The sequence below is a fragment of the Lepidochelys olivacea genome, assembly GCF_965140295.1.
Source record: "Lepidochelys olivacea isolate rLepOli2 genome assembly, chromosome: 4".
In the NCBI taxonomy this organism is placed as follows: domain Eukaryota; kingdom Metazoa; phylum Chordata; order Testudines; family Cheloniidae; genus Lepidochelys; species Lepidochelys olivacea.
The window spans coordinates 99,333,883-99,352,013 of NC_140414.1; the positions used below are offsets into that span (position 1 = coordinate 99,333,883).

Here is an 18,131-nt window from a genome sequence, read left to right on the forward strand (position 1 = left end):
CCAGAAGGGAGACATTTTATTGGAACAGCAAAAGGCAACATTGTTCTTCTAAACTGTGTGCTGTTTTTTCTTGCTATATTGCAAAGAGCTAACATCTGCACTGTTATTGGCTTCAGACATGTGTTTGACATGTTAACTGCATTTTAATTATTCCCCCAAAATTAAAACTGAAAGTCTTGCAGCAGTTTTTGGAAACTGTCTCCTCTGAGAGAAGGTTGTTTTTTTGAAGGGGTGAGGTTGAAGGAGCAGGGACATGTTGAAGGCACAAGTTACTCAGATGTTTCAGTAAACTAGAACAAAACTTCTAAAATCTACTTTATTGTTTTCACTGCTCTGGCTGTCATCAGAAAATAAGCAGAGCAGAAAACTCTGGAATTCAGAAGGTTGAGGCCAAATTACAAAACAATGTAGGGCAACTGTTCAAATGTGATTTGAATCAACACAGAGTAGTAAGCTTGTTTGGAGGCAGGGCTGACTCTAGGATTTTTGCGGCCCCAAACAAAAAATTTTTTGGCTGCTCCTGCTTTTTTTTCGTGCCACGCTGCCCCTGGCTCCGCCCCAACTCTGCCTCTTCCCAACCCCTTCCCCAAATCCTCTGCCCCGCCTCCTCCCCCAGCGTGCTGCATTCCCCCCCTCCCATTACTTCCTGCAACTCCCCCCCAACCCCCCGCCCTAGCTCACCTCCGCTCCGCCTGCTCCCCTGAACACACCGCCGCTCCACGTCTCCCCCCTCCCTCTCAGGCGAGGGAGGGGCAGCGCATTCAGGGGAGCAGGCGGAGTGGAGGTGATCGAGGGTGTGGGCGGGGGGAAGCACAGGAAGTAACGGGGGGGTAGAGGAACCTCTCCCCGCCCCAGCTCACCTCTGCTCCACCACTACCGCCTCCCCCGAGCGCACCGCTGCTCGGCTTCTCCTTCCTCCCTCCCAGGCTTGCCGCGCCAAACAGCTGTTTCGCACGCTGCAAGCCTGGGAGGGAGGGGGAGAAGTGGAACGGAGGTGATCTGGAGTGGTGGGGGCACATTTCTAGGGGCAGCATGGCCGGCGCCAGAATGCCTCCCCTAGAAATGTGCCGCCCCAAGCACCTGCTTGTTTTGCTGACGCCTAGGGCTGGCCCTGTTTGGAGGAGAGGCAAATCTAAAAAGAAACAGATTACTGCTGAGCTGTAACAAAGCAAGTTGATTTAAGACCATTCTTATAAAATGAATCTCTTTATAGTACACTGTGCCTCATTTCAATTAGGCACAGAAATAGAGTTCAGTCTGTTCTCATTCTAAGTGAATCTTGTTACAGTCACAAGTAAAATAACTGAATGGTTTTCTGTGGCTAACTGAAAAGAATATGCAGATACCTTTTGCAAAGGCAAAGGGCAACTGCCATTATCCACTCTAGTTTCCAGCACTTGCCACACAGGCAACTGATTTTGCAGCTTTTCTCTGCAGAATGTAGGGTACACACACACACACCTCTACAATACATACACACTCCATTCTTACTATTTAAATGAAGGGTTGATCATTCAGGCACAGAAATAAAAATTAACCTTATTTTTTTAACCTCCCCCCTCCCCACAAAACCAAATTAAATTTTAGAATAATACTGAAAATATTATGATGTCATTGTATGCATTGTTGGTACAGTATATATGACCTTGGTTTAAACAGCATGTTAAGTTTAGGTCACTCCTTTTGCAAAGTGACAGCAGGAGAAGAGGTCCAGAGAAAGACCATGAAAATGATTAGTAGTATGGAATGACTTCCATATATGAGCCAAAATTAAAAAGATCAGCGCTGCTTAGTATTGAGAAGAGGCAAATTAAAGGTGACGTGACAGAAGCACACAAAATACTGAGAAGATAAATTGGACCCTCCTGTTCAAAACCTTTCTCATAATATAAGTACTACGGGTACATTCACTGAAGTTGGAAGGCAACATTTACAACTGATAAAACAAAACGCTTTTTTACACAATACACAATTAACCGGTGGAACTCACTGAAAAAAGATATAATCGGAACAAAGACCTTTGTAAGATTCAAAAAAGGACTGGACCATTCCATGAATATAAGAATATCATCTGCAGTTACTTGGATAGAATAAAAAATTATAGGCATATCAGCCCCTGATACAGGACATAAGCCAATCAATAATTACCTGTGGTTAGGAGGAAGCTTCGCCCATAGACAAGTTATTACAAAATTTCCAATTATGGGTTTTCTTTCCATGCAATTGAAGTATTTGGTACTGGCCATTCTGAGAGACAGGATACTAGTCTAGATGGACTATTGATCTGATCTTCTATGGCAGTTCCTGTGTTTCTGTGATGGAAAATAAATATTCAAAATCAACACAATTTTTTTGCCTCTATAGGCCTGATACAAATGTTGATGGTTAAAGTGACCACACCCTCAAAACTAGGTCACATGGTCTCAAACCATCTTAATTTTACAAAATTCACTGAAGTCTTCTGCTCTTTTGTTTTCCAGGTTTTAAATCCCTAGGCTGCCTGGAATCACAGGTTCAAATACATGCAGGATTCACTCAGCCCTGTAACCATCTGTGCAGTAGATAGTGTACTACACCCTGTGAGTGGGTCTCTGAGAAGAGCCCTTAAAAATCTAGCACCTGCCTGTTTTCTATGAACATTAAAAGTTCTTATGGCACTTCTTTGTTAGATAAGGCATATGATCCAGTGTCCCTGGCCAAAATTTTCTTTTCCCTGCTAGTTGTTTTGCAGTGTGGTATGGCTGCTGCCCTCCACATCATAAGAGACAGTATTTCATTGGTGCAGTTTGTATGCTTTTTGTGAATGCATCCTTCAGGAGGCCGGTTTTAGTGTAGCTGTGAAACATTAGTATTGTTATACTGATTCATTTAAAAATTTCTTCTAGAATAATATCTTTCCCTGATCTCTCTGCATAGAATGGAGTTTAGTATCTTTTGCTTTAAGAATGTCTCCTCTGTCATTTCCATCTGAGCAAAGGTTGTTTGTAAGAAACTTTACAATTGCTATTGTGACTTTTATGTTATGACTCAGGCAATAGTTTGCTTACCATAATTTTCTTAACAAAAATTTCAGCAGTGATGAAACATTTTAATATATTTTTCTTTAGTCTAAGGAAAGTTAAACATGTAAAACATGTAAAAAAAAGCTTTCTTTCATATAAGGAAGATTAACCGCTTATTTTTTTCTTCCATCTTCAAATCCTCAACTAGGAGTGCTAGTTTCCAGCAATAGTTGGTAACTCGTCATGACATGTTTTTCCACCCTATGTCTTTACTCACCCTCTCCAATTCATCCCTCCAGGGTGCTGTGTGAGCATTCCAAAGAACGCTGTGAATCTGTGCTTGGAATTGTGGGCCTGCAGTGGCCAGAAGACACAGACTGCACTCAGTTCCCAGAAGAAAACTCAGACAACCGAACCTGCCTAACACCTGATGAGGATGTGGAAGGTTACTAGTTAGAATATTTATAACTGGATATTGAATATAAATTTGTAGCTTGCTGTAAGTTAGTGATCCCATTTCATACTTTAATACACCCTCTTTAAATTATATTATGCAAAGTAGGTGAATTAAACTCTCAGTATGGCTAATATACTGTACAAATGATTCAAAATCAGATTTGAGAGAATTCCTGTTTCTTCCAACTACATATTATCTATTTACATCTAGGAGAAAGTTTTGTTAAGAAATTGAAGAGCTTTCATTCTAGGGAAGGACAAAATTACCCTCATTCTTATTATCCACACATCTCACATGTGGGTAAACAAAACACCTCCCACTTGCCTGTATTTGCACATGAGCCCAGTTACCTTCAGACCTGCCAACCTGCTGCTGTGAAGCATTACTATTTATCTAAGGGAGAGCCAAGATCTTGGCAATGCTAAACAAACAAGCTGTGATCCAGTCTTTGCTTAAGAAACCAATTCTACAGATGTTAGTGTCCTTGCTAACTACTGTCTGCTCTCTTTCCCCTTTTGGGGGAAGGTCTGAAAGGAGTATCAGACCAACTTCAACATCTAACAACCTCAGATTTCTTGAACCCATCCATACTATTGCTCACCAAATACTGTTGATGCAAATCAGGGGTCTAGAACACATGAATGGAATTGCCTTTAAATGATTCTGCTTATTCCCTATAAAGAGAGGGAGGCTGGTGTTGTACAGTTGCTCCTCCTAACTAAAGGGCCTCAGCTGTGGAGTGGGGCAACTCTATCCCGCCTTTCATTTTTTATCAGAGTCTTTACTCATTGCTGTGATAGTGAGGTGACATGAGCTAGAGTATCAGCAATATGCTTATGAACCTCAACTCTTTAATCTCCCTTTCATTTGACTAAGATGTAGATGTCTCCACATTCTCCTGGTGTCTGATTGAGATTGGATCACAGATGAAAGCCAGTTGTTTTACAATCCAACTAGATAAGAAAGATATGATGCTGACTTGTATAGGGAAGTATTCCAGGGTTCAGCAAAGGGTATAGCTGCATCCAAGGTGTTTACCTGCAGATCACCACATTGGTTCACAATTGGGAGACCTTACAAAAGCCTTTGTTGCTTCCTGGATTCTGAGATTGCATTAGTGAGCAAATCCACCGTTTTGTTATACCTTCACAGTGCCGACCAAACTCCATTTGTATGCACCTTTGTTATCTCTAGGCTAGGCTAATGCAACATGCCCTACCTGGATTGGCCTGGTTAGTGCAGAATATGACTGTCCTGGTCCACTCAGAAGACTGTGAGTGAAACATATTACTTCCTGTGCTCCACACTCTGCACCAATGTCTATGTGCCCAAATCACCATGAAAGATATGCATAAATCATGTAATAATAATAAAATAGTTATTCTGAGAAGTTAGAAGACATAGGAGTAAATTCAGCCTTAAGCTATGCCCTGCAGCAATCTGGTGGGGGAAAATAATCACCCATTAATAGAAGGTACTATATAGGGGAAATAAAATCAAACTTCTGGTGCAAGGGATCCTAGTGAAAATCCCAAGTTGTAGGAAAAATAATGCGGTGTTAATCTGCAGTGTATAAATTAACTTCCATCCCTCCTCTGTGTGGAGTAAAAACTTTGGTTTTGGGTGGTAGGATGTAATTGGATACATTTTTAAATGAATTTTTAAAAACAGTTGTGAGATGTTTATAGAGTTAAATTGGGTGCACACATTTTATTCAGCATCTCCTTTAAAGTCCCTTTCAGGAACATCTCAGTTAAATTAGTAAAATAGAATGTGGCTACTGTGCTGACTACCTGGCTGTCCATTTATTATCTTGTCACTGACAGTATGAATTAGACACCTTTGTAGAACAAATCAAAAGAGAAATTTATACTGTTAGTTACGCCTTTATAAGTAGCCTAATTGCTTAGTAAAGCAATGTTATCAAAGTTATCCTTAGGCTGACTCATTGCTAGTATTTCTCATTTGTCTAATGAAAGATTTGCACCAGCTGCCAGTGTTAGTTAGAAAAACAAGCCTCTTGGAAAGTTTAAAATACTATAATAAATATTTCGGAAGGACATTACAGCAAAAGAAGTTAGACTTTTGGGTATTTTTAGTAATTAGTCATGGACAGGTCACGGGCAGTAAACAAAAATTCACAGCCTGTGACCTGTCCATGACTTATACTATAAATACCCCTGACTAAATCTTGGGGAGGCCACTGCAGAGTGGCGCCGCTGTGGGGTGGACACGGCTGCAGGGGAAGGACACCCCAAGGGGCCACTTCTCCGGCCACCCCGGGGACCACTGTCCAGGGCCAGCAACAACTGTTACAGCAGGCTGCAGGGCTGCATGAGCGGCTGGCTGCAGAGCTGCTCCAGCAGCGGCTGGTGTGGCTGTCCCCAGGGCCACCTGAGCAGGTAGCCCCTGAGCCAGCTGCTTGGGCATCGCTGGGGTCAGCCACACTGGCTGCTGCGGAAGTCACAGAGGTCACGCAATCCATGACTTCTACAATCTCCATGACAGACACAGAGCCCTATCAATGATTACAAAATATAGGTGATTTGCCCACTTAAACTATAGCTGTCAAAAACATTACAGTATTGAATCATTTAAGCCCCCCCAAAACCTTACATTATGTGATGAATCCAAGAATAAACTGCTCCTAGATGGCGTGCCCAGTGAACTCAAATGAATTTATTCATAGCAGACTTTATCCCCACGTAAACACAATTCTTTTTGTTTAAAAGAAAGTGGAAAACATTGCTATTTTTTTAAGGTCGTGAATTTTATTTGTAACTTTTTCTCATATAGCACCTTAAAAATTAGATATAAAAAGTACATAAGAAATTGTATTGTATTAAATACCCTAGAGAACTTGTAGGAAAAGGAAGTAGAAAATAGAGGGATTGGATGTCATTGATAGGGAGTTGGGAGGAGTCAAAGTTCCCCAGCTGTAAAATGGGGATAAATGCGTGGATTTTCAAAAACACCTAATGGGAGAGTTAGATACCTAAGAATGCAATCCACAAAACCTGGCATGCTGATCGGGTAGCTGCATAATCTAGCCAAAGGAAAATGCTGAGGACAGTGGTATGGCTTAAATCCCTCCCCTCTTGAGATGTTAGGCATCTATATCTGGGCTGGAAAGAGGCACTTATCTCTGCTTGGGATTCTCACACATTCTCTACAGAAAGAAAAGGAGTACTTGTGGCACCTTAGACATTAACAAATTTATTTGAGCATAAGCTTTCGTGAGCTACAGTTCACTTCATCAAATGCATCTTCCACTGAATGCATCCGATGAAGTGAGCTGTAGCTCACGAAAGCTTATGCTCAAATAAATTGGTTAGTCTCTAAGGTGCCACAAGTACTCCTTTTTCTTTTTGCAAATACAGACTAACACGGCTGCTACTCTGAAACCTGTCATTCTCTACAGAGTTATTCTCAGTCTCTCTGACCCAATGTATATTTATTTACAAACAATGGAACAACTTCAACAAAAGGCCCTGAGAGAGCCCTACACCAAAATATCCCATGGTCCAGTGGTAACAGCACTCACCAGAGAGGTAGGAAACCCAAATTCAAATCCCATGAGGCAGAGGAGGGAATGTAACTAGTCACATCCTGGCAAGTACCTTAACCAATGGACTAAAGGGTATAACGCAGGCCACTGGCTTTCCAGGCTTTGTATGTGTATAAGAGTGCTCTGAGAAGTTCTACTGGATTGGGTTCACAGAAAGATAGGCAGAGGAAGCCCTTGTTTGAGGATCCCACTGGGGCTTAGGCAAGAGATAGGAGCCCAGCTGCCTAGACTGAGGCAATTGTGTGCATATTCACTGGTGGAAACCTAGGTGCCTTGGGAGTTAAATGACGGAAACTTAGCTGCCTAGGGACTTTAGGTGGCTCCAGGGTTAGGCAGCAGCTGAGCAGAGGTTTTAAGGATCTCAGTTGCACCTAATGTTGGACTTAGGTACCTAAAGTGGCAGTTAGGCACCTAAATCCTTTTGTGAATCTAGCCCTAAGTGACTTAGGAGCAAAAGTCAACATTGACTTTCAATGGGACTTTTTTCCCCTAAGGCACTTCTGAAAATCCTTTCTGGCCATTGTGATGTGAGGATTAATTGGTGAATACTTATTAAGGACTCTGAATTTTTAAAAAAGGCCATGTAATTGCTAAATATTGTTATCTGTTATAAAATCAACACACTGAATGGTTTACCTCTATCTGTTCAACACAACATCAGTGGACAATATAACTAGAAAAGTGGTGCCCTCAACCTAAACAATATCTGCCAATAATGTTGTGAGGCTTTGAAACTTGAGAGTGGCAGTATGTGGGAAAGTAGTGATGGGTACTCAGACCCACTCCATCCTCCGTATATTTGTCAAGGATAGTTTCCGTTTCTGCATAGTTCCAACTTAGTATCTCATAGAGTTCGTGTTCCTGTCTTCTACCCTTTTTACTCAGTCACAATGATTAATAATCGTAATAAATAAAGAGTACTATGTGATAATTAATGCTTTCCAGTTTGCTGAAAGTGTTATGTTTTCTGACATTGACAGAGTGCTCACCCAGTCACTTCAAGTGCCGTTCTGGGAGGTGTGTCTTGGCCTCCAGAAGATGTGATGGCCAGGCTGACTGTGAAGACGATAGTGACGAGGACAACTGTGGTAAATAAACGAAATGAGTGCAGTTGATTGAATGGAGAGCTGCTGGAGTATCAGAGTACATAACAGTTGCTCTCCATCATTTTGTTCAGCCCACAGTCTGAAAGTTCAAAAGATAAGCCCCTTTTCCTCAAGAAAAAGCTGTGAAATGTATTTGAATATTGAATTTTTAATGATTGGTTGTCAAATTAGTGCAGGCCACATCCTGCTTGCTGAATATCAACATCATTTGTGACACTGAAAGTGTGGGAGCCCTGGTAAGCCAACTTTCGGACTGTTTGAATATTAGTTTATCATTTAGGAGGAAATCTTTAGTTGTGCAGGCTCAATTCCCCATTGTATTGCTCTCTTGATACTGATGGAGTTATACTGGGATAAAAAAGGAATGAATGCTGACAATCAGGCCCTGAATATTCAATTACAATTTTAAATGTTTACATGTCAACATTCTTTTTATGATGTGTTGAACACAGGCTGGAGACCTTATTGTAGTCTAGTTTCCCTTACTGCAATGGGCTCCAACACTGGAAGCGTCAGGAATGATGTCAGTTTTCAGCTGTGAGCCTCCAGCAGTAGGCTCAAGAATATCACATGTAACTACAAACTTTATTTTCAGTTTCATTCCAAAGTTCTTTCATGGTGAAAAGCCACTCTTACCGCTTAAATGTAGAGAAAGTGCTTTGGCTGAGCAACAATGAGCAAGTCCCCTGGAAAACAATTCTAGTTAATTAACAATTGTTTTGGTTGCCCTTCCTTCAAAATTATTGTCATTGACACTTGCTTTTAACTCCCAAGAACACTAATAGCGAACTATCTTTTAGACTCATTTTATACTCCTTGACTTTAAGGTCTGAAATATTGCTTTGATACATAAAACAAATTTCTTAAGTAGATCTCTCTCTTTTTAGTCTAGACAAAATGTCGCTAGCAATCAACGGAATTCTTATCAGCTTCTATAAATATGGAAGGCTGCATCTGCTAGAAAATTACAGCTGTCAGAGTGACATTTCATTGACCACGGGTAATGTTGTTACTGAAGAACAGCCAGTGCTTTTAGAGCTCTAGAAGTTGCTGTCCCTAGCTCATTCATATTCTTTGTGTGTAGGACAAACTCAGAGATCATTGAACTTTCCCTGTGTAAATGGCTAGCTCAGAATATATTGGATTTAGTTTTTTAAGAAAAGAACACACTGATTTTTGTACCATTAGTTCACCAAGCTGTATTTAAAGAATGTATATTTTAGATGCCATAAACAGTAGGCATAGTAGCGGATACTGTGTTAGGACAACCAGACTGACTATGTCCATTGATGTCCTGTGACAAAATCTGCACATCACAGGATGAAGGGGGCCATTTACAGTTCCCTCATTCTCAAGCTGCCCTGGCTCAAGTGTAAGTTAGAGCAGCCCTTAGGCTGCGCGTAAGAGTCCATCTGCAAATTTAAAATTGGCAGAACAGAGCTGTGCTCAGTGCCAGCTGTGCCCTCTCCCTTTGTGCCCTTCCTTGCTCTGACATGCCCTCTGTGGTTGGATGGGTTGCTTGGTTGTCTTAGGAGCCAGCTCTGTCAGCTTTTGCTCTAGCTCTGAGAGTTTCATTACTCCACTGGGGATAGCAAGTAGATAGCAGAAAGGTGGTAAACAGGAGTATTGTGAATGTGAAGGAGCGTAACCTTCAAAATCAGCATTTTGTCTTCTACAGTTTGCTGCAGCTCTAGTTCTCACTGTAGTATTTTAGCTGGGGTCAAAAAGTCCTGGCATTTAATTTTAAGGACTTGAGTAATAAGAATTGCACAATGAATGTACCGGTAACAATGAGTTAACACATAACTTTAAGGAGAACAAAGGTGAGATAGTGCGTGAATCCCCTTCTCCCATCAAAAACAGGATTTGACATGGGAATTGTATAAATACAGACATGTTTTCCATAAAACATTAAGAAATTCATGTTATAACAAAATCCTTATTCTACAGATGCTCATCAAAAACGGCACATTTGGCATGCAGAATAGAACTCACAATCTTCTGCTGCAAAAATAGTTTGTATGTCCATGGCTGGAGTCATTGAAATATACACACTGAACTTCTGTTCTAACGGGTGCCTCTGTTCCATTCAAAGATAAACAATGTTAATGCATTTATGTAGTGTCCTCAGGAGTCATAGGACACTTGACAGTAAAACTTTGTAAACATTTTAAAAGTAATCAAGGGCAACAATGAACAAATATTTAGTTGGTGGTAAATGGTTAGTCAGACTGATGCATAACTTTGGTCCTGTCTAACAGTAAGTGCATGAGAAGTTGGGGTGTAAACTTACAAAGCACTAGTGGGTTGTATACTAGCTGTCCATGTGGACTCTGCTACACTGCACTAAAAGTTCCTTAGTGTGCATTGACTTACTCCCATTTCAAAGTGGAGTAGATCAAAGTGCTCTACGGAATTTTTATTGTGCAGCAGCAGGGTCCCACACAGTTACCACACAGCACTCTAGTGCACGGTTGGTTTACGGCCCAGCTTGTCATGCACTAACTGTTTGTCCAGACTTGCCCTTAGATTCTTAGGCTAAAGTCACCTATTCTGTTCTATTCAGGTTCTTAGATCTCCCCTCACCATCATACTGTCTGAGTGCCTTCCAAAAGTACATTAAGCAATGTGACTAACATTCACCTCCCTTTTCCCCCTCAGTGGGAAAATTAGCATTCAATGTATGGCAGCTATGCTATATGTATTTATTAGGAAGGCATGGTCAAAGAGCTGCACCTTGTATTTGGAATGGAAAGTGGTGATATTTGAGATGGTTATTAGAACCTGTGAGAGTTCATTTCGCAGCCTTGCACTGGCACCCAAGAAAGCTCTAATCACTGCACAGATGAGCTTTATCCTTGCAGTGGATAACTCTATTGTCCCGAGGAGCAGGGCAGGGACAGGAGAGATCACCGATGTGGGTGTGTGCATTGAGTAGCCACATACCAACCATAGGCCCAATCCTGGAGTTTCAGGCAATCTTTTAGGTCTCCTGCACCTAGACCATTAAGTGCCTTTAAAATGAAGACAAAGACTCTGAATTTGACCTTGAACATATTCCTGAGATACAAAAGCCCTGCATGGGACAGGGATGCATAAGCTATCCCTCCTCTGGTACAGGGAAGTGTAACTCACACACATGTGTCCTAACCTGGACTTCTGTAACTTAGAAGAGAATTCAACCAGAGGAAGGGCATGCAGGAATCTCACAAAATCGACTTCTGAGATATTGGCACCTTCAACCCAAATGTTAGCTCTGATTTTTGGGATAGAATCTGTAACCTAAACTGAGCAAAACGCAGAGCATGATAACCTGGCTCTCACCATTGCCTCCTTGGCCCATCTGGAATCATTTCAACAATTGATAACTGTCAGCACCAAGGTGTTTAAATATGAGAAAATGAAAATAAATTAATAATGCCTCATTCTTGTTGTCATGAACTGGAACATGGGTGGTCAGGTCTAGTGGGGCTGGAATGGACTGGCCAGGACAGGAGCAAGGCTGGAAACAAGGCAGGAGCAAGGCTGGAGTGAGACTAGGAGCAGGGCAGGCACAGAAAAGATAGCAGATGTGGATGCGTGCATTGAGGAGCCAGTGATCATTTGTTGCTGTGGGACTTAAAAGTAGACTTGCGGACTTCCTCAGCCAGTCAGGCAAGTGGCCTATCAGGTGGACCTGCTGTTGCTCACCTGTGCTCATAGGCTGCCTGGAGACTGGACAAGATACAGCTGCAAGTTCTCATTCCTGAAACTGGTTCATCGTAGTATTGCTTATTCTCGCCCAGTAATGCATGACCTCTCAGGAAGGCCAATTATTCCTCTGTGTACAACTCATAACAGTTCTAATGTGGCTTATTAAATAAGATGTAAATGAAGTGGAGTACTATGTGCATTCAGTATACTACATTACAATTACTGATGGAGGAACCCAAACAAATTATTTCTATAGTCATGTGAGCTGACTTTTCTCGCACTCACAGTCATAAACGTGTTCACCTTGGAAATAGACCCTGTGTAAGCTACATTTCCTTTTGCTAACTTAGTAACTGCTATCCTTTGCTGAACTAGTGCACTACATGAGCTCCAGCCCCAGGAAAAGTTTAATAGTACTATACTGTCCAAGCCACTTGTACCGTAGTGAACTCACAGAACAGAGGTTTGTTTATTTTTTGTTTTGATCACATGGGCCAGTCACCTGAATCTGACCTTGGATTAAGTTTTAAGTATAAAAGCCAATGTGATCATCTATAGAATGGATTAAACAAGGCAGCCCGAACTCCATCTATTTCAAATAAATATTAGTAGAGTAAAATCAAGAGAATTCTATTTATCATGTATTATTATGTCCTCCTGTGTTACTGTTGTGTCAGTGATGCATGAGGACATTTCTTCGTCAAAGTGAACTGTTTCCAAACTCTGATGTTACAATGAGATGCTTTAATAATTATTTACAGAAAACTGTAAAGGTAAAATTGGAAAGCTAGATGTTTTATGAACCTACATTATGCCATTCTTAATTTCCTCCATTTGACAAACTAGGAACCTACTATCAAAAAACTCTGACCCAGTTTTACAAGAGTTCATCTTGATTTTTTTATGAAGCCAGTGCAACTGATTAATGTCACTTGGAGGAGACAATGGCTGTGTTAGCTGCATAATAATGAATTTTCAGGTAGATGCATATAGTTGGCAAGGGTGAATCTGTGTAACCACTCGATGCAGTGGTAAAATATTAGATTACTGCAAACAAGGAAACATTGTACTTATGCCCAATATGGCTAGCTCCTCTCCACCTCTCAGTCTGTTCTCTGCCTCTTTTTACATCAATATTGCAAGAAAAAATATTCCATGGTATTTAATGGAGATTACTAAAAGAAACAAATTCACAGTATTTCCATTTTTGAAAGACGAGTATGCTAAATGTTGATATTTTGAACATAGCCCCTTTACTTTTAAATTAAATTGTGCCGCATCCAGGATGAGAACTATTCACATATCCTTAGTAATGTATATCAGAAATAGTTTGGTAGGGATGTTTTCCTGAGTTAGGACCTAACTTGATGGATATAGTGTAAGCAAAGGATAAGGTAAGTGTAATTGGTCAGAAAGAACAATGGAATATTGTATATTTCATGTTCATTTGAATAAGTGTTTATTTTGACAATATTGCTTCTATTCCCTCATCAGTAATTATTTTTGATACTTTTTAAAATATACATTGAAAATTGAACATACCTTGAATTTTTCAGAAACATTAAGGAAAAAAACACCTTTTTGAGATCTGTTATTGTAAGTAGATCTGCGGCAACATTCAAAACTTCATGAATTCGTGTAGATTTCAGCAGGTGTTTTTGGTAAATGTGAAAAAAGAAAAATGTTTGGAAATGTCAAAGTGATTTGTTTTGACATCAAAATGGAACATTTAGACTTTTGGGGTCTAGATGCAGAAGGAGATTCAGGCACCATTCACAGAACAGGAGGAGGAGGTGGTCTCCTTATAGCTTTTAGCTCAGTGGTTACAGCACTCATCTGGGAGACCCAAATTTGAATTACTACTCTGGAGCGGGGACTTGAACCCTGGTCTCCTGGGAGTGCCCATACTACCCAGCTAAATGGTATTTTGGAGTAACTCTCTCTCTCTCAGATTTCAGAGTAACAGCCGTGTTAGTCTGTATTCGCAAAAAGAAAAGGAGTACTTGTGGCACCTTAGAGACTAACCAATTTATTTGAGCATAATCTTTCGTGAGCTACAGCTCACTTCATCGGATGCATCCGATGAAGTGAGCTGTAGCTCATGGAAACTTATGCTCAAATAAATTGGTTAGTCTCTAAGGTGCCCCAAGTACTCCTTTTCTCTTTCTCAGTTTATCCTGTTGAGTCTTTTCTACTTTGTATAAAATTCTTGAAGAGTCATTGGAGCATGAACCGGAACCCAAGGGTTCCCCATCCCAGCTGAGTGCCCTAACCACTGGGTTACAGAGTCAGTCTCACTTGCTTTCTCTTTTTGACCCAATGACAATTCAAGTTTCAGGTGGAACAAAATGTTTAGTTTCACCTGAAACCATTTTTTTCCAACTTTCTAATTCACCTAAAATTTTGAAAAATTTGTTTCAATTTGACCTGAACCAGTTTTTTCCCTTGTTTCTCAGAACTACAAGCTAACTGGAAAATCAGCCATTCACACAGCTCTAATTGCAAATAAATGTTAAAATGGAATATCTCAAAGCTCTTGTTCTCTGTGTCCAGGTTGTAGAGAAAGGGGACTTTGGGAATGTCCATCGAACAAGCTGTGTATCCAGCATGCCATGATCTGTGACGGCTTTCCGGATTGTCCTGACAAGGTGGATGAAAAGAACTGCTGTAAGTGCTTAACCAGGGTGACGGTCAGGACTGAATCTAGAATTTTGGGGGCACTGGACAAACTGTAGAAGCAGTCCCCTAAAGGCATAATGGACCCACCCCTCCCCTTAGCTCCCTATCATTCGCCTTGTTGCTCCAAGTTCTCCCTCTCCATCCTATAACCTCTCTCCTTGGTTCCACTTCTCACTGCTGTGGCTCCATATCTCCACCTCGTCCTGTCTCTCCTTGCCTAGTCTCTTTCTGTTTGTGTCCACTTGGCTGCTATTTTTTATTTGTAGCTCCTTGGCTCCTGTCTCTTCCTCTAGGCTCCTTGACTCCCTTTCGTATAACCTATGGCTGCTTGGATCTTCTTTACTCCCACTTGTCTTACCAAATCCCGGGACTTTTTGGCTTTTGTTCCTCCCCCTGCTCCCTTTGCTCCTTTCTTCCCATGTTTCCATTGTCTCTTCCTTCTCACCATATCCAAGGTGGCAATGAGTGCCAGCGGAATACAAGTTTCAGAGTAACAGCCGTGTTAGTCTGTATTCGCAAAAAGAAAAGGAGTACTTGTGGCACCTTAGAGACTAACCAATTTATTTGAGCATAAGCTTTCGTGAGCTACATCTCACTTCATTGGATGCATACTGCGGAAGTGAAGAAACAGACTGACAGAGCCAGAAGAGGAATACAAGTGTATCCCATGCAGTGCCAACAAGAGTGTAGGGATACCCCAACGATCCCCACTGAGGCCTGGGTTATGGTTCTATACCTGCAACCACTAAGAAGTTCCTCCTTCCTTCGGCTGATAGCTAGAAACAGACGCGAGTTCCTTTTCACAGTACACAGTTTATCAGTGGGATGGGAAGAGGAGGAGGAGGAGGAGCTACTGAGTGGCAGCTGCTGTACGAGCTTCCATCTTGTTGCTTATATTTTCAGTGTGTATGTGAAGTCAGAAGTGGAGGTTGGGAAATGCTTTTGGCTGCAATTTAATGTATAGACGATTCTCTGTTTCATCTGCTTTTAATCAAACCGAGTTCTGTGGTCTCATCTTCTGCCATCTGATCTGCCAAAGAGAGGAATGGTATCTGTTAGAGCTGATTGAAAATCTGAATGTCTGTCCCCCAGGAAATTCAGATATTTCAGCATTTGTTTTCATCCTGATTGTGGAAAACACATTTTCAGTTGAAAAAACATGTTGATGTATAATTCCTGACCAGCTCTGATGCTTGTTGGAAGGGGCAGATGCTTAGAGAGGCAGTGTCTGCACCATCTGTGTAGGGTAAATGCAGTATTTGCAGTATCTGTGTAGGGTAAATGCAGTTTTGCCATACAGAATGCAGCTGCTCTTGTCTAGAAGAGCACATAGAATCAGTACTCAAATCTCTTTTTGGCTTCCTGCATGCTTTCAGGTGCAAGTATTGTCTGATTTATTGATGGTGGATTAATTATATTGATTACTTAAGAATTCCCAATTAACAACTTAACACACTGATGTTTGATAGGCTCTTGTCCAAAGATCAGATCCAGTATTATGAGGATTATTGTTCATTTGGGAACCCTGACACGCACGGTTGGAAAAGATCTTTTGCTCTTTTAAGATTTGTATTACTAAAGTTAGTTAACACACAAATGTTCCAGTGCAGATGACATTATTGCATTATTCGTACTAATTTGACATCCAGTATCATCTCATACACATACTCACAACTATTCTTCTGGAGACCTAGAATTACTGAGACAGGACCCCTGTGGACCACCAGCTGTCTTCTCTCTGACTTGCATAATGATTAAGGCTACGTTTTAGTCACTGATATTTTTAGTAAAAGTCATGGACAGGTCACGGGCCATAAAGAAAAATTCATGGGCCCGGGACCTGTCCGGGACTTTTACTAAAAATGCCCGCCCTGACTAAACCTTGGGTGGGGGGCTGTGGGTGCTCTGTGGGGGGAGTCCGGGGGTGCCATAGGTGCAGCTGCTGCAGAAATCACAGAGGTCATGAAAAGTCATGGAATCCGAGACTTTCGTGGCCTCCGTGACAGACTCGCAGCCTTAATAATGATTGCTGGATTGAGGTTTTGTCAGCCTACTTCATGGTCAGACCTATTGTAAGTTTGATGACTGTCATGAATATTCCTAAGAGTGTTCAGCGTCCTTTGCTCATAACTAACTGTTTTACCTTAATAATGTTGGGGTTTCCTTGTTCTAATTTATGGACTAGTATATTAATTATATCAAACTCATTAGTGTATATGTCAATTGGTTACTATAACAATTCTGTGATTAAGCATCTGCTGATGTGCCTGTCACAAAATACTCCATACTGGCATCAACTGACTTTTTGCAGTTTCTCATCAACATTCTGCAAAATTTCAGCAAAATTATTTATTGCAAAATTATGTTTTATGCCATTTTATGACCTAGCGTCACTGCTAACGTATGGTAAGCTAAACAATTTACTTTTGCCAAAGTCCATATCCTTATGTTAACTGCTTAAGTTACTATTTTACAGGTTTAGGCCTGTAGTCTTCTTGCATTTCTCTCTTATATCTTGTTTTAATGCATATAAGCTAGTTTTGAACTCAGCGTAACCCATAAGCTAATGCACAGATTACACAAGTCAAGATGTCTCTAAAGCTCTGAATGTTTTGAGATGTGAATAACTGAGAGCAACTTACATTTACACAATAAACTGCAGCTTTTCAGGTCAGCTGGGATACTGTACTTATGCTACTTATATGGTTTCCATAACTGTAGAATGATGTCTCACAATCTTTAATGTACTTTTCCTCAAAATGCCCCTGTGAGATACGGAGGTACTATTATCCTCATTTTACAGACAGGAACTGAGGAACAGAGAGACTAAGTGACTTGCCAAAGGTCACATAAGAAGTCTGTGACCTCAAGAAACTGAATCTGGGTCTCCTGAGTCCCAGGCTAGCACACTAACCATTGCACCATCCTTCCTCTCTACTCTTGCTGTCAGTCCTGGGGATGAATTATTCAGGAATGGCAGTAGAGCTTCTCAGCTGAGGGCTCTCTACCTCTGGAATTTGCTCCCCCTTCTCAGCTGGGGGTCCTCTACCTCTGGAATTTTCTCCCCCTTCTCAGCTGAGGGCTCTCTACCTCTGGAATTCGTTCCCCTTGGAGGCCTTCCAGAGCCAGAGTTAGGGAGCTTCAGGGCATGATGTGAGGCGTGGTTGTTTGGTTTAGCTTTTTCTTGATTTTGTACATGCATGTGCGTGCGTGTGTGTGTTCTTGTTTTTCTGGGGTTACATCCTTTGTTCCTGCCCTGAAGACACATGGCTGTTAATGTCACAGTATGTCTCAGCAGACAGTATCAGTTTACATTGTTTTATGGTTTTCATTGTGGATTGTTTGATGTGTGATAAGATGGGTCTTTTAGTGTTGTAAATAAATGCCTGACCTGTACAGTAATACACTCTATAAACTAATAAGACATATAAAAAAATTAATGAGAGCTAAGGGCCAGAGTCACTAAAGCTACTGCATGATGGTGCTAATTGTACTTCTTTGTGTCAGCCTGCACTGGTGCCCCAGTGGGAAAGCCTGATAAAGTGGGGCTGGTAATGTTGCATGACTGCCCTTCCTGGGGATTTTGCGATGGCATCGGGTAGCTGTAAAATCCTATGGGGACTGTA

General features: G+C 41.2%; 1 protein-coding gene across 1 annotated transcript in view; it reads left to right on the top strand.

Moving 5' to 3' along the window:
* The window catches only part of CORIN (corin, serine peptidase), a 320,230-nt gene that overhangs the window by 252,939 nt on the left and 49,160 nt on the right, over positions 1-18,131 (top strand). Inside the window, exons 12-14 of the mRNA XM_084626359.1 lie at positions 3,302-3,447; positions 8,008-8,115; positions 14,380-14,493. Of these exons, the coding sequence (XP_084482485.1) occupies positions 3,302-3,447; positions 8,008-8,115; positions 14,380-14,493 (368 nt within the window). The remainder of the gene's footprint in view (positions 1-3,301; positions 3,448-8,007; positions 8,116-14,379; positions 14,494-18,131) is intronic.